Here is a 17,945-nt window from a genome sequence, read left to right on the forward strand (position 1 = left end):
CGTCCGCTGTTTCTTTCGTATTTTACGTATCATATGGTAGATAATGCTTACCACATGGACTCCAGGATTGGTACAGCAGTCATGTCTGAAACTTCATGATGTGCTCAGAGTTATTGTAGATGTGTTAAGGTTTAAGATCAACAAACGATAAAACTGTCCCCTCCCCAATGATAGAATATTTTAGTGTCTAAACCCCCCAACATATCTTATATTATTTTGAACGCATACTGTTAGACCGAAACATGGCTGCTGTAAAAAGTATCGGGTCCCTGTGATTCTAACTCCGGGTAAAATTAAAACATGACACTACGGAATATTCCTAATTATTATCAGTTCAGAAGGATATTTTTTATTCCGGGTGATTTACGATTTACGACATGTATATTAACCCTGCAGGTATCACGTAGATTACACTGTAAATTAGGAGTTCCCCAACTAGAAGTTAAGTTTCAAGTTGTATAAAGACGCGAGGTTCACCGAGTATCTTCTTCAATTTGATAATCTTACAAACCAGACACCGTGAGTTTTAGGCCCTTTTTCCCCTAACGTTACATTTATTACAATTTCTGAACTTTGAAAACCACGCGTTTCTCTTGGTCATAACTTATTCCAGTTTCCTTGGTAAATATTGTCATGAATCAACACGTCACAATGGAAGACTGGTTATGTGACGTTATACTTGAAAGACTTTAACAATGAACTTAGTCCAAATAGGTTGTTCCCGCGTGTTGGCATCTGGAAACGTTAATAAACCCCGTACATGTTTTGTCATTGCTTCAGGAGAGAATTAACCACTGGTGTGGTAGAAAACCCACGATAACACTTAATATGTAAATAACACCCAAGAGAACTCTTGTTTGAAGTCTTCAGTCATGGTCTCTAATACACCGAACAACTCACCTTGGTGCTGTCAAAGAATACGATTCTATTAGGTAACCGGTTTGCTATGCTTTCCTTGTAAAGTTTCTTGGGAAACTGTTGAAATTGTTAAGTGTGTATTTAAATAGAGAGTCAGGTTACAAAACCTGCTGTATTACATGTATATGGTAGAAACTGTATTTGTTTTACAACAATTATGAAACAAGTTACTTTAACTGATACTCACTCTTGTTGGCCCGGATGTTAGAGCGCCGGGGGTCTAAATGTGTGAGGAAACCGGAGTACCCGGATAAAACCAACATGATCGGGCACGTGAAATCATACCTGTTAACGTCCAATCGGGGAATCGAACCCCTGCCGCCTTTATGAAAGGCGAATGCGTTATCCACTGCGCCACCCGACTACCAATTACATGTAAGAACCAAGAGTAAGCAAACAGCGGTAACGCTGTAGTATAAAGTTTCAAACCACGGATACGTTGAAATACAACCTCCGGTAATGTTAGAAGCCACCCCGCAGTAACGTTGGGAAGCACCCGAGATCTGTTTGGGTGTGGTGCAGAAAGTTTAAAGTGTCTATAGGAAGGCCTTGTCCTTGTCCTATAGAGAGAGATCTTACACTGTAGACTATGTATCCGTGTCTAGCTGTACCGGCATGTCAGGGCTATAATATATGGTACTATTTTAGATGGAAACAAGATTATATAATTCGATTTCTTTTTATTTTATTTTCATACACGTAAGGTATATGTCCTTGACTGTTCAAAGAACACTTCGTTGACCACAAAAAAGTCACTTAATTGGTAATTAGTCAGATCAAAAGATTATTAAATGTTTTATATCAACGCAAAGCAACGTCATAAGTTCCTGTAATATCGTATTGCTGAGACACCACGCCTTAATCATGCACGCTTTACTGTCCAAAGGAAATCTGTATGCTGTAGGATGAAAAAGTGCTACCAACGCCTTACCTTTCTATGTTTATTTAGTGAAACTGTATGATCTGAAATACTTCCTATAATTACAGAACTTCTGCCCTCTGGGGTGTTCGGCTTAGACAGGTCAAGTACTTGTCTCTATGATGTTTAATTAAGACAGATTTTGCGTTTTAAATAACTCTCTTTCATAGCATCAGCATTATTTTAATCTAATTTTATTATTTTAAATTTCACATAACACATCAAAACGGAGAAAATATGTGCATAGTGTAGCTAAAACTGAAAAGACAACGCGACCCAATAAAAAGAAACAGACCAGTTTTTATATACATACAACTCAAACGAATCTACTTTTAATTAGCATTCTTTGACCTGGCTGCCGGCGACAGGATATCTACATTAATTAGCGCGGCCTTAATTATCCCAGACCACTGTTCTGGAGAATACATCTATATCTCTCTATGTAACAATTGAAATAAACCCCTTAATAGCCTGTACCTGTCTATTCTGAGTTATGAGGTGACCAAAGGTGGTCAGTCCAGAACGGACATTAACCTAGTGTGTCATTATTTTACACTAGACGGTACAAGGGCATCCTCCACTACTTCTAATAAACGTACAGAGCAAATAAAATGACATGATTTACACATACACTGGTATGTGACACTGGTCGTGGTGGTAACAGGCATGCAGATCTAACAGAAATTTCAGATATTTTAGAATACATACAAGTATATGCGCAATTTTAATGAGATATCAAACGACTTTTCACCCAGTTTCTCGAGCAACCTCATAACTTTTAAACTTTGATGCAAACGACTTAGTTAGTCGGCCTCTTTGCACTACCTCTAAAGGATTTCACTATTATTACAACAAAGCAGAAGAAGCATGCGTAAATGAAAACATAAAAAGAAATGAATTCTATATTATTATTACATTGCTTTTGAAATTCGATTTTCCAGAACGATTTCGGTAACTCATGCAAACCTTTCACATTCGTGACATCTCCCATGTTGTGTTGTTGGTAATACGGTAAGTGACATATGATATATTTAGCATTTGATATTTTCTTGTAAATTTTGGCCACCGATCAGGGCGCTAATTTATATTGTGTCAGATAATATGTATAGGGGACATGGCGCTCTCTTAGTAGGCCCGTGTGATTGGTGTTTGATGGATGTAAACATTGACTTCTCTGCTGCTCCCCCGCTGTCACGTGTACTACACGAGACACTTTGTGACGTAGTCTGTACCGTAGTTTAGTTACTGTATCAACCATATTTGACTCAAAAATTGTTCCTGTACGTGTAGTAGCCTATACAAATTATGTATAACCATTGCGTATTCTGTATCGTATTTAGTTCCAACTGCGCTTCGTACATTTTATTTCCGTGAATACCGTATTTGGTTAATTTACCGGCTGTATCCTACATTTAGTCCTGTGTGCGCCCACTGCCGTATTTGGTTAATTTACCGGCTGTATCTTACATTTAGTACTGTGTGCGCCCACTGCCGTATTTGGTTAATTTACCGGCTGTATCCTACATATAGTCCTGTGTGCGCCCACTGCCGTATTTGGTTAATTTACCGACTGTATCCTACATTGCGCTCACTGCCGTATTTGGTTAATTTACCGGCTGTATCCTACATTTAGTCCTGTGTGCGCCCACTGCCGTATTTGGTCAATATACCGGCTGTATCATACATTTAGTCCTGTGTGCGCCCATTGCCGTATTTGGTTTATTTACCGGCTGTATCCTACATTTCGTCCTGTGTGCGCTCACTGCCGTATTTGGTTAATTTATCGGCTGTATCCTACATTTAGTCCTGTGTGCGCCCCCACTGCCGTATTTGTTTAATTCACCGGCTGTATCTTACATTTAGTACTGTGTGCGCCCACTGCCGTATTTGGTTAATTTACCGGCTGTATCCTACATTTATTCCTGTGTGCGCCCACTGCCGTATTTGGTTATTTTACCGACTGTATCCTACATTTAGTCCTGTGTGCGCCCACTGCCGTATTTAATTGAATCATGACTCGTGTACATACCATATTTGGTTAAATTAGTGCTCACGTGGTTATAGCAGTCATCGTGCCTTATTGGACAACACCTCGTGTGATGATCATACCACTGTATCAAATCGGTCCTTTCTGATCAAACACAGAAACAGAAACATGACACACACTTTCACGGAACGAAATTGAGGATTTACAAACATGTATACATACTAAATGACATTTCTTTATTCTGATTTGAAAACCCTTTCTTGTTCAATTGAACAATGATGTGGACGGTTACATAGCACCAATTCGAATATATGCCAAATCTTAAATTTACCGTGCATTCTGTTTCACACCTTTGATAACTTTTTACATGTTTTAATCCTCAAAAAATATCTCTTTACATAAATTTCCTTTTCGTTGTTTTAAATGATATATTGCTCGATCGGGTTTAATTTTAAAAGGTTCGACTTCCGGTAACGTACGTTTACTTCTACAGGTAGTTTTGACCTTCCGGTTGTTGTTTCCAAAAACACGTGTGCAAAATTTAACCAAGCACATTATTAGATTAATAATACAAGTTACCGAACACATCTGGCGCTAAACATGTAAGTCAGGATAAACTAAAACGTACTTTTACGCAAAACTTGGTCAATTCATATTACTGAACTTTGAATTGAATATGAGGCGTTATTTTGGGCAATATTAAGGTTTCAATCTATTTTTGTTTTATATCTTAAATCAATTGCTCTGTGTTTTTAATTTTACTCTGACATTTACTAACGAAAGGGAAAATATTGATTAAAATATAATTACCATATAGCATGCATACTTAAAACTATATAGAACTCGGATTTATGGGAAATGAATACATTGTGCGACGCAGAATATCCCACTGCCGGCCTCATTGTGCAGTTTTATTGAGTTAAAATAAGATTTACTTTAGATTTGGCACACTCCTTTATATTTATACACGCAGATTCTTTGTAATTCTTTCGGATACAGAGATATGACAGATCAAGGTCTCGCTGTTTTCTGTCGTATGTATACTCCACTTATAGTTATGCTGCCAATCTGCTTTTAATAATTTCACAAAAAGCAAGGCCGCTCTTCTACTAATTTCCGGTATCCCTTTGTGCAGCAGACGACATTTTAATGCCACCCCCTCCTCCCCCTCCCTTATGAGGGATTTGAAGTAATTCTCAAAAAGTACTTTATCATTTTTTATAATTAACGTAAATGAATGCCTGAGAATAGGTGATTTTGCAGTATTTCTCTCAACAGGGATTCAAAGAGCGATAGGGAGAATGGTGACGCGTCTGTGGCACTGAACGGCAGCAGAATGGTATTGGGGATCTTTAAGGGGAACGAGTACAGGGGAGTACTTTTATAATGATTTCAAATCGTTATGCATGAGCAAACTTAGATTAGTACACTGACATATATATTCTATACGATATTTCCAGGTTATTGGTATTCGAATTTTAGAATTAACTAGATGAGGTGTTGTTTATTTTATCCCTTTTCACCCATATTTGTTTAGACAGACGTTGTGCTTCTCTTAGTTTTGCTTTTCATCAATCTGTGATTAAAACTTACACATAAAGGACTGCGATTAAAGAAAACGGAGAGAACGAATGCCATTGACTAAGCTAATACTTTAAATATTATATGATAAAATTGTGTCTCGAGTAAATTTATTCTCTCAAAGGCATTCATTAAAATGAACGCAATACATATATACGATAGCATTTGGAGTTAACCCGTTATGTCTCAGTCCTTTGATTGACTACACGCCCTGGTAAACACTAATGTACCGATTTTTTTTAACATTATGATTATGCTTTGCTCACATCCGAAGAAACCTGCGATCGTAACGAAAATGCGTTGTTGTTTTTTTAACCTGACCGTCTTCAAGAGCCCATAAATATAATATAAACATAAATATGCATGAAGATCTGAAATCCATTCGTCTGCTTCCTCGATTGCATTTTTCGTTCTGTATTTTACTCTTTATTTTCGACTGTGTCTCTGTAAGCTAGTTGTCATAGGTATGTGGCAGATTTTAATTGTACATAGATTACGGTCGCCTTCCAGCTTCATGTTAGAGGGAATTTCCCTTTAGCTCAGTGGTAGATCATACGACTAGGATGTCTGGGATCGCGGGTTCGATCCCCGGTGGAATCACACTTCTCTCTTTCCTGTTACAAATGGTGCCGTGACCAGGGTTCGTACCTGTTACACTCCTATGACTTTCAGTAAGCCACAGGTGTAAGAGAAATATGACCTCTAGAAAGGTTACTGTAACTATACGACATCGTGATGAAACCTCTAGGAAGTCTCAATTGTCAGAATAATATGACCTAAGAAGCCCATTTTCCGAATAATGTTTCCTCTAGAGTAATATCGGGTCGTCCAAAAAATATGACCTTTAGTAAACCGGTTGTCAGAAAAACAAATTTATCTTGATTTAGTCCCGCGGTTGTCGCAATAACATGACCCCTAACCAGTCCATTGTCAGAACAATATGACGTCTACTAAGTTCCGGTTGTAAGAGTAATACACCCCTATAATAAGTCCTGGGGTCTGTACTGCAAATGGTTATGCAGGCCTTGCAAAGCTTTGTCAAGGCTCGCCTGAAAGCAGCATCAGATTGCTAAGTCCGACCTTATTTAATAAACGAACGACAGTGGTCCGACCGGTTTGACCGTTTAAACGAAAACGGCCATGGTTTCAGAATTATATGTGACCTCTAGACGTGACCTCTAGTAAGTTCCGGTTGTCAAAATATTGTGACTACTAGCTAGTACGCCTCGGTTTTCAAAGAATTTGGCATGTGTGACCGGGTGAAGCGTTATGTTTCTCTGTTTGCAGTGCGACATTCGAGGTCCAATATGGTGGAACTATAAAAGTGGCACCGAGTGGCCAAATCGCCAGTGGACACCATCACTATTTGACTGAAGCTGTTGTAATGATATAATCCGCCAACAAAATAACAATCTATCCATATTGTAAAAAAACGTATGTAAAATGTAACCGGTAGCATGCAGGGATAGAGTATTCTAAAAATTCCTTGAGTAAATTACCTTGACCTACTTTTAAGGTCACAGGGGTGATGATAGTTAAAAATATAAATCTAAACTTTATTTATTTAACAACAATTATGAAAACAAGTTATTTCAACTTATATTAATCACTCTTGTTGGCCCGGATGTTAGCGTGTGGGGGTCTTAGTGTGGGAGGAAACCGGAGTACCAGGAGAAAACCCACATGATCGGGCAGGTGACCCCAACCTTTCCACGTCCGATCGGGGAATCGAACCCCGGCCGCCTTGGTGAAAGGCAAGTGCGCTATCCACTGCACCACCCGACCACCTCCGGTAGCCCAACCTACCACAGATAACGGTGCCAACCCTGCAAGTTGTATGTCAATCTTTAACAAAAACCAAGAAATATCATATCCATATTACATACATACAAACATTTTTAACAAGGAAACTATTTTTCTACCAATAATAAATCCTATTTTACTTTCAAAGTCGTAGCGGGGAACCCTGACATCATATGATATCGTTTACCCTTACAAACATCGACATCTACAGAGTATTTCTCGCATTTAACTTGGATACATCGAGGAAAGGGAAAATATTTTTGATTCAGTAGAGTTAAAGTAAGATTCAAATTGAATCCCCAATGCCACACAAATTTTCGTCATGAAAAATCGTCAACGCCATAGCATTGAGTGCAACACTATCAAAGTGCATTTAGGTTTTAAAAAACAAATTGTCCGCTAATTTAATTTATTACGTGTGTAGATAACTTACACAAATACAAACGCTGACTTTAATCCTTTTAACATTAAACCTAGTGATAACGACGACTTCTATAAGCTTCAAGTATATTATTTATGAATTAAGATTATAATGTGATCCCCGACAAGTTTCAGAATGGAGATGTGGATTATCCTGAGTAGACTTGAAATTGATCAAGTAAAAATATGTCCTGTATAGGTCGAAAATATTAAATTAAAGTTGAGTCCATTCATAATAGATACAACTCCACAATTATTTTCAATAATCATAATTCACGATCTGTGGAATTTGGATAAAGCTAAATCTTCATTATTTCCTTTGAAGATGAAGTTTATTTAAATGTCTATAAAAATTGTAATTCAATTACACTAAATAACCCCTCGATTTTAAATGTGAGGCGATAAATCTTACCATTGAATAATTCCTTTGTACCAGGACAGGGAAATTGAAGTTTGGATTTAAGTGTATATGCTATAAAATAATACCATTAGTCTTTACATTAAAAAATACAAAGTTAAAACTAAGCGACGTGATACTAGTTAAAATCCGTTCACGTAAATCCGATCAGGTTGTTTCAGCTTTGATGATAACTTCCATATAAAATCTGGCTGTATCAATTTGTCAGATTAAGGGTGTTTTCCATTGAAGTGCCACGAAACATAATAATTCACATTAAGAGGATTTGTGGATGAATTATACACGTGATTTTTCTGCACTCCTAATTATATAAAGTAAATAGATGTGTGTAACCCGCACGACATCTATCACACTTGATCACGTGACGAGACTATTTGTCATATTTGTAACGCGATTTTTCATTGGTAGATGATAAAACAACGCGTCTAACTATAAACAACAACATTTGAACAAAAAGTTTTAACAAAAAACATACTTTTAGTTGAAACAATATTGGCAGGACATCTTTCTTGTGGGAGTTTTCCCGACATTTCATCAGAGTTAAAGTACGCCAGGCGACTGATCATGGCCATAACTTACAATTCTTGGACCAAAAATTGAAAGTTAGAAATGAAGGTCAATCTTCAAATCTCTTCCATCATGTAAAATGTAATTAAAGTCTAATCAACGCGCATGCGTTGAAATATCTCTATTACGCGTATAATTAACGTGCACGTAAGATTCCCCTTTTTATTGTAATCAGTCTGTAAATTCAACATCCCAATCAGTCTGGACATTTTACATCATAATGTAATCAGTCTGGACATTTTATATCATAATGTAATCAGTCAGGACATTTAAATCATAATGTAATCAGTCAGGACATTTAAATCATATGAGAATACTTTACAGCTATCTGCGGAAGAAGCAGGTTTTTTCCCCCGAGCGATTTGTGTTAGGAGTTGTATGTACAGTCTTTTATTTCGTAGTACAGGATAAGACAGTGTGTATACTTCTACGATAGTTGTCAGTTTACTCGAATTCCGATACTGCAAGATTCCGATAAGCATTCAAAGCAACTTAGATTAATGAAATTAATTATGTTCTTATTGAAGTTTACCAAGGGCATTGTTAGGATTCCATATATATTTCTCTTTATTTTTGTACTGTGTGTATACAAGCGGTTACACAAAAAGAGCCTATAATTAAGAGGAATCTATTTTAAACAGTTAATTTGAAGAATGTGTGGTCAATTAAGATAATATATGTAGCTTTTGAAGATTAGCACTGGCATTATGAAGATCCAATGGATCTTTCCGAGTCCCTTGAAATACCAATACCATTGAAGTTAACAAATTAGTGTATATGTATGGATTCGTCTTCCGAACATCGTCTCTTCACTTCGAATCAACTGTACATATAACAATAAGATACACTACTGATATGTCCTGTCTCGTTTTCTCTAGTTTCTCGAGTTTAATTGCCAAACAGTCGTGGTTTCCCTGATTTTGATAATAGTTTACAAAATATATATCATGATTAGGTATGCGTGTAGGACCACTTTTGTGACACATGGGATAAAACGATGTGAAATTTGCAGTCACCACGTGCACACATTGTTTTACCAGCGGACTTTTGTGTTGACATGACACCGCTTCGAATCAGTAGAGACTAATGGCTATGTAAACAAAACCACTTGACTTCAAACTTAGAACAAACATTTGTTTTACATGTAAGCGATTTACAAGTACGCAACATTTGTTTACGAGAAATCGCTGGGATTTCCTTTATTGTGTTCAGAAGTTCTCTGAATCTATCACATCTCATGAAAGGTGAATGTTAAAAAATACTAGATGCACTCTTCAAGTAGTATTCATTTTTTTTATGAACCTATAAATGAGAATTCTGTCGTTAAACAGTAGCTACAGGTACGTAAGTAATAACTACTACACAATCACGCTGTTTATAATACCACTGTGTAGTTTTACTTGTATGCTGGTATTTAGAAGGTTTCTAGTATTGTACAATGTAAAGATACAGTGTTCTCCAGTAATGTATTTAATCTACGAGTCAGCCAGGGAAAACACTGTGACACATCTGATAAAACTATTTGCACCTAGTAAAAATAAGTGTACGACGCTGTAACACCAATACAAAGAATATGACGGCAGGAGGAGATGCTTTGTAACTGCAATATATTTACCTCAGAAATCATAATCAGAGTTCTACAGTTTCCCCGACACGTTTCGGAGAACAACTAATGAAATATTAAACCAAATTTGAAAAAAAAATGTGTTTAAATAGTTGAATCTGAAGACTTCATTAATAAATTATATATTTTTTTTAATTTATTTAATTTTTTGATTGAAAGGAATATCAAAGGGAACATTTTTGTTTTTTTTCCAAAATTTTAAAATATATTCTTGAAACATCACGTCCTAAGGGAGTTAACTGGAGTTAAACGAGTTGTTTCCCTTCTTATCGCTCTTCTAGCTTCAAAAATTCAGCATGGCCGACAAAGTCAAACCCAAGAAGGAGGAGAAAGAAAAGAAGCCGGACCTCGGGTTATTGGAGGAGGATGACGAATTTGAAGAATTTCCAGCAGAAGGTTTGATTATAATCTTTCGTTTTTAGTCACCAAATAATCATAACTTACGATACAACTCTGACATTTTGTGAGAATGTTACATCTTTTCTGCACTGTCATTCTCCTTACAGCCTTAGATAAGTTTGCAATTATTATTTTTCAATCCCTCAGTATATAAACCACTAGCCTTTCTCAATATAGGCAGGCATGTGTATCTTAAAAAATCATAATTAACATTTCATGATGGCGAAGTGGTCAGAACATATATCTAGTTTTGAAATCTGTGCTAAAATAAAGTCATGATCATTGCAGTTTTGTTGGGGGACAATTGTATGAATAATGTCTTGTGTCCCAACTATTATAGATTGGGAAGAACACTTGCTACATATTACTCCATATGCCACGCGAGCACTTCAGTTAGAGAGAGAATTTGTCTCCACTTATGGATACTGCAAGATTAGCACAACACTTTTCTTTGTGGATGAATCGCCCGATACAAGTTTAGCTTTATATTTCAACCAGTTTTCATAAGGCACTTATGTATCTGTAGCAGTGATGGATTTTGTAGATTAAACATCAACAAACACTGTGAGAGTTCTTCACGATTTATTGTGCGTAGTTCCCATTCCTTAGACATAAATGATTAAACCTTGTGGAACAGGGCCATTTGAAGTTGTACGGAATTATCCGAGGTTATTACGTGTACTCGTAATTTCAGTGTCCTGTCTTGTCTGCTTCGTCAAGACGTGATGTAGTCTCTGATAAATATCGCGCCAAAACCACTGGTCACACAAAGAAAACAAAGAAACCCTTGACCATTGGCTAACCCAAGAGGTGACAACGGGATAACTTACAAAACTGACCAATGATAAAAATATATATAACCAAACCAATCCAAGAGGCCAAAATAAGGAAAAAACTAAACCACAATATGAAGATCGCTATTACTATATAAGAACATATGTATATAACGTAATATTATAAATATAAATATCACAAATATCGTCTCTGCCACATTCTCCCCCTTCTGAGAAAATATTGTCCTCAATTAAAACATCTGAAATAAAAATGAAAATATCAATACCTGGACCCTGAAATACAAGGTTTGTTCATATATATGTAACATATCAAAAAAATGAAAATCTCCACATGTTAATGGTCAATAGTATCTTACTGCACCTGTGAAAATAAATCATTTGACAAATACAATATACATCTATGTCGTCACAATACAGCATATCGCTGAACAAATATCCATCTTACAACCTGGCACCAGGTCAAGTAAATCCCGCAGATAATTTGCTCGAATCATCCAATCTGGGTCTCCCCGCTGCTGAGACATGACAAACTCACCATTGGTCATCCAACTCGGTGGTTTCCGGTTTTGCACTGGTCTAGTGCGTCCTTCATCTGCAATATGGGAAGGGGAATCCATGACTTCCGGTTCCGGTACTTGTATTTCCTGTCCAACTTCTGGTTCTTCCACTTCCTGTTCCGGTTCTTCCACTTCACTTTCTGACATCTCTGGGGCGTCCCCCTCATCTATGTCATCGCCAGAGATCAACTCATCGATGTCGCCCGGGTCATCCATCTCTGGTATATCCTCGTCTCCTAGTTCAGTTTAGTTGTATATCCAACTAAAATAGCAGATTCATCATCCTCCTCATCCAGCGTAACAGATGATAGGTTGGTGGTTTTTTGAGTAAGAAATGATCTTGGTGCCGGTACAGGTTTTAGTTGAGCGGAAGTGTCGTTATTAGTCCCAATAGTTCCAATAGGAAGAAGCAAATTCCTGTGTAAAGTACGTTGGCGTCCTTCTCTGGATTCTTTCCTCACCACATAAACTGGAACGTCCTTGTTTGGTCTAGAAATGACAATATATGGATCTTCCTCCCATCTACAGTTTATGCTTTCCCTCGAACGAAACAATCGTTACAAGCACTCTTGTCTCCTTCCTCTAATACAGCTCCACGAATGCGGCGATCATAGTTGGTCTTCTGACTCGCTTTTGCCCTTGTGGGATGCTCTCTAGCAAGTCCATAGGCTGTTTTAAGACGCTGCTTTAGTTTACTCGCAAACACTGTAATAGTCTCCTCGTTTCCATCTTTGACGACACCAAACGCTATATCCACCGGTAAATTTGGCTCCCTCCCAAACATCAAAACATATGGACTCTGTCCTGTTGTTTCCTGTCGTGTACAGTTATAAGCATGTACCAGGCTTACTGTGTGAGCTTTCCAGTTCTTCTTATGCAAATCCTCCAATGTTCCAAGCGTTCCCAACAAAGTCCTGTTGAATCGCTCACAAGCGCCGTTTCCCATCGGGTGGTATGGTGTTGTGTGGGTCTTGTTCATGCTAGTGGTGTTGCATAGATCCTTGATTATGTTACTTTCGAAGTTCCTCCCTTGGTCAGTATGGATCCGTTTTGGAATTCCGTAATGCGTGATAAAATGCTGGAAAAACGCATCTGCAGTAGTCTTAGCTGTCTGATTCCTTGTTGGTACTGCTACTGCATAATGGGTAAAATGGTCTGTTATCACCAGGATGTTCTCATATCCTCCTTTCTCCAGACTCAGATAATCCATACATACTAACTCAAGAGGCTCATGAGAGATAATAGGTACAAGTGGTGCTCTGTTATCGGTAGCCTTCCTCCTGATGCAACGGTCACATTTCCGGACATATTCCTCAACATCCTTCACCATTCCTGGCCAATAAAACCTGTCTCCAGTCAAAGACATCGTCTTGGTTATTGTTTGGCCATAGAAAAGCTTGATGGCATAATATACTCTGATCTTGGAGTCTGGTTTTTAATATGCTCTTCATTTGGAGTCTGGTTTTTAATATCCTCACTTTTGGAGTCTGGTTTTAATTTTGGGCCAGAGGAAACTCAGGCTACATTTTGTAGACATGTAAAAAAAAAACACCATAAAAACTTACTTGTATTGCACTAGTAACTGCTAGTTTTTTTATAAAGTCCCCCCCCCCCCTAATAATTATTAAAAAGTCATTGTATGGGTTATCATATGGATGGCTTTCAACTAATTACAGGTAGGACAATTTGTGATGACTTTGAAATGAAGCATTATGCCATCAATTTTACCTTAAATTTCCTGTAGTTAAGAAATGTTGAAGGATTTGACAAAATTTGGTATGGCCTATCCATGGGCCAAGGAAATGCAATGTTTTCTGACTAATAGAATAAAATCTACAGGTGCTGGACACAATAATATGATTTTTTATATATATATATAATAGTTATATAGTTCATGCACATCATATAATGTCCAGCACATGTAGATTGTACATGTGTCTCCCTGAGGGCAGAGGGTTGAGTCCAATAAATGATGAGGGACATTCAACTTAATTTGGTATGAAGCATACCTAGCCCAAAAAGAAATCAAAACATGTATACATGATACATGGGGGAGGGGATGTACAAGTCTACATGTGGTTCAGATGATAGCTTATAGTGCAAGCAAGTGATCGTAAGATGCGACTAAATTTGGGATCTTATCTTTTCTCTTCTATCTAAACAACTTTCTTCTTTCTTATGTCTCCCTTGACAATGCCTCACTTTTGGCCTTTATTTGAGCATTCATAGTTCTACTCCTGCTTAACGCTCAGCAATTAAGGAGTTGGACTACTGGTTCGCCCATTGTCATTATAATGAGACCATGTGGGGTGTCCTGCTTGGTGTCTTCGGCAGTATGTTTCAGTGAGGTAGCACTATAAAGTTGGCATCAGTTCCGTGCTATTACAAGGAGACAATTCACAAACATATCACAGCCTCCCAAAATACACACTCATGCACTTCACACAGGGGAGGCCGTCCTTAAAGGACCATAGCTGTTGATAAAACGTTAAACAATACTAAACCAAACCAAACCAAGTGGTTTATCTTGTCGTAGAAATTATATCAATCTTTTTTTACTTTTTCATTCCAGACTGGAACAGCGCAGATGAAGATGAAAAGGACATTAATGTTTGGGAGGATAACTGGGATGATGACAATGTAGATGATGATTTGTCAGTTCAACTAAGGTAATATAAATTATCTGTATATAAGCAATATTAATAGACTTGTTAGTCTTTATTAATATTTTATTAATATAAAATTATTGCAAAATTTTCATTATCAGCAATGGCCCTAATCAAAAGCAAGATGTTACAAAACTAATGTTATAATTCTTTGGTAAATAAATATGGTATTATTACCACTGTATACGTGTACATGCATAACAAAATATAGTTCACCAAGTTTATGTCCCAAAACAATAAATAGAAAAAGTTGTGGTTATCCCTAGACAAAAGATTTCAGAAACATCCCATATCCAAAGAGAGCAAAAACAGTCTTCATGGTATGGTTTAGTATTTCAAATGTAATATAATGTATACATTGTAGTTTATATTAGCTTATAAGTGATTGAAACTCTAAGCTGTATTTTTGTTTTCAACAGGAATGAACTTGAAAAGTTTTGTAAAAATTCAGACGGCCATGAACCAATGAAGAAGTAGCCGAGACCATTCATCTGTTTATCTCCACCAGCCTCATTTCATTGACATTGTGCCAGTTTTGAACAGAATACATTGGAGGATTCAGCAGGACAGTTCTAATGTCCTGTGTAGTTTCCTAAATGCAGAGACTGTTAAGAAAGATGCATGTGTGAATTACTGCATCATACAAGGTGTAACAAAATTCAAGATATTTCTGCTGTCATAATTTATAAAAGCCATTTGGTGCTCTTGTAATACATGGATCTGTTCATCTGACTTCAGCTAAGACAAGTTTTGATGACAATTGTAAAGGGTTCATCTTGAAAAAACTATTTAAAAACTTGTTTATTTGATATTAAATATTGTTTATTCCATTATATAGTTATATTGTTGTATCATTTTGTTTTACCAGATTAAGACTAAAAAGCTTTACAATACATCTAGCTTTATCTTTGATGAAGAGAAGTTATGAATCTAGGCAGTACATAAAAACCCTTCAAATTGTTAAGAGGGGAAACAATAAGTATACCAACCAGTCAACATACAAAAAAAGCAATGGGCCGTCTAGTACATTTTTTATACGCTCGTCAAATTTGACAGGAGTATTATGATATAGGGTTGTCCGTCCGTCGTAAACTTTTGTTTGTCCAGCAATCTCCTCCTACATTTTTCAACCAATCTCTTTGAAACTTGGTATACATTATAATCATGATAAGAAGTTGTGTCTCCCTCAATAGAATTTTGATTCGACGATTTTTACAAAAGTTATTGCCCTTTGTTCATTTCAGTACTTTAGTTTTTTGTCCGGAAATCTTCTCCTACATTTTTAGCTCACATGGTCAAAAGGACAATGGTGAGCTTATGCCATACCGCATTGTCCGTCCGTCAACTTTTCCTTTGAAACGCTACTAGTCCTGAACGGCCAAGTAGATTTTGACTAAATTTAGTCTGGAGCATCCTTAGGCCAAGGGGACTCAATTGTGTATAGACGGTGGGTGTGGCCCCCCTGGGGGCAGAGGACCAGGGCCCAATAGGGGAAATAGAGGTTGGGTCGAAGGGACTCAATTTTGTATAAATGGTGGGTCTGGCCCCCCGAGGGGCTGAGGGGTGGGGCAGAATAGGGGAAATATACCAAATTCTTTAAAATCCTTTTTCTTCTGTAAGAATGATAGGATTTGTTCCATATTTGGTCTGAAGCATCCTTGGGTGAAGGGGAACCAATTTTGTATAAACCGTGGGGTGGGGCCCAATAGGGGAAATACAGCAAATTCTTTAAAATCCTTCTTCTGTAGGAATGAAAGGATTTGTTCCATATTTGGTCTGAAGCATCCTTGGGTGAAGGGGAACCAATTTTGTATAAACTGTGGGTCTGGCCCGCCAGGGGCCCAATAGGGGAAACATAGCAAATTATTCTTTAAAATCCTTCTTCTGTAGGAATGAATTTTGGTGTGGAGCATCCTTGGGTAAAGAGGAACCAATTTGTATAAACTGTGGGTCTGGCCCCCATGTGGGCGGGGCCCAATAGGGGATATATAGCAAATTCTTTCATATCCTTCTTCCTCTGTAGGAATGAAAGGATATGGTCCATATTTCGTGTGGAGCATCCTTGGATAAAGGGGAACCAATTTTGTATAAACGGTGGGTGTTGCCCGCCCTAGGACCTGAGGCGCGGGACCCAATAGGGGAAATAGAAGTAAAACCTTTATAATCCTTCTTCTACCATAGGGATTAAGGGATTTTATTCTATTTTAGTCTGGAGCATCCCTGGGCAAAAGGGACTCGATTTCGTAAAAACAGCGAGTGTGCCCTCCCCCCCTCCCTGGGGGCAGAAGGGAGGGGCCCAATAGGGGAAACATAGCAAATTCTTCAAATACCTTCTTCTTCTGTACGAATGACAGGATTTTGTCCAAATTTGGTTTGAAGCATCCTTGGGTGATGGGGAACCAATTTTGTATAAACGGTGTGTCTAACCCCCCTGCCCCTGGAGGTAGAGAGTCGGGGCCCTATAGGGGAAATAGAGGTAAAACCTTTAAAATCTTTCCTCTACCATAGGGAATAAGGGATTTTATCCTTATTTAGTCTGGAGCATCCTTTGGCCAAGGGGTCTCAATTTTGGATAAACGGTGGGTATGACCCCCATAGGGGCACAGGGGTGGGGCTCTGTTAGAAGTTTGTTCTCCTATATCTAAAGTACTGGATGGATCTTTCTGAAATTTTATATGTACTTACAGCACCTACCATGGAGTGCTATATCCATGGTAGGTGCTGTAACAATATACGCCCGTCGAATGCCATATAGTGTTATATACTTTCTTACATTGAAATAAGATCTGCATCATTCAAAGAGTGGTTAGCTGACATGCTATAAAAATGTAGGAGAAAATCTCTGGATAAAAAAATCAAATACTGAAATGAACAAAGGCCAATAACTTTTGCAAAAATCGTCAAATCAGAATTCTTTTCAATGAAACACAACATTCAACATATCATGATTATTTAGCCTACTAAGTTTCAAAGAAATCTGTCAAAAAATGTAGGAGATCTCCGGACAAAAAAATCAAATACTGAAATGAACAAAGGGCAATAACGTTTGAAAAAATTGTCGAATCAAAATTCTTTCAAGGAAGACACAACTTCACATCACGATTATAATGTATACCAAGTTTCAAAGAGATCCGTTGAAAAATGTAGGAGGAGATTGCCGGACAAAAATCAAATACTTAAATGAACAAAGGGCAATAACTTTTGAAAAAAGTGTCGAGTCAAAATTCTTTTTAGGGAGACACAACTTCATATCATGATTATAATGTATACCAAGTTTCAAAGAGATCGGTCG

The 17,945-nt window shown here is 37.5% G+C and overlaps 1 protein-coding gene across 1 annotated transcript; it reads left to right on the forward strand.

Moving 5' to 3' along the window:
* Positions 1-10,502: 10,502 nt before the first annotated feature.
* On the forward strand, positions 10,503-15,486 carry LOC110465520 (26S proteasome complex subunit SEM1-like). Its single transcript, XM_021521410.1, has 3 exons — positions 10,503-10,633; positions 14,560-14,656; positions 15,073-15,486. The coding sequence occupies exons 1-3, from the start codon at positions 10,534-10,536 to the stop codon at positions 15,128-15,130; spliced, it is 255 nt and encodes an 84-aa protein (XP_021377085.1). The 5' UTR covers positions 10,503-10,533; the 3' UTR covers positions 15,131-15,486.
* The last annotated feature ends 2,459 nt before the right edge of the window (positions 15,487-17,945 follow it).

Source organism: Mizuhopecten yessoensis, unplaced genomic scaffold (assembly GCF_002113885.1).
Source record: "Mizuhopecten yessoensis strain PY_sf001 unplaced genomic scaffold, ASM211388v2 scaffold11085, whole genome shotgun sequence".
In the NCBI taxonomy this organism is placed as follows: Eukaryota; Metazoa; Mollusca; class Bivalvia; order Pectinida; family Pectinidae; genus Mizuhopecten; species Mizuhopecten yessoensis.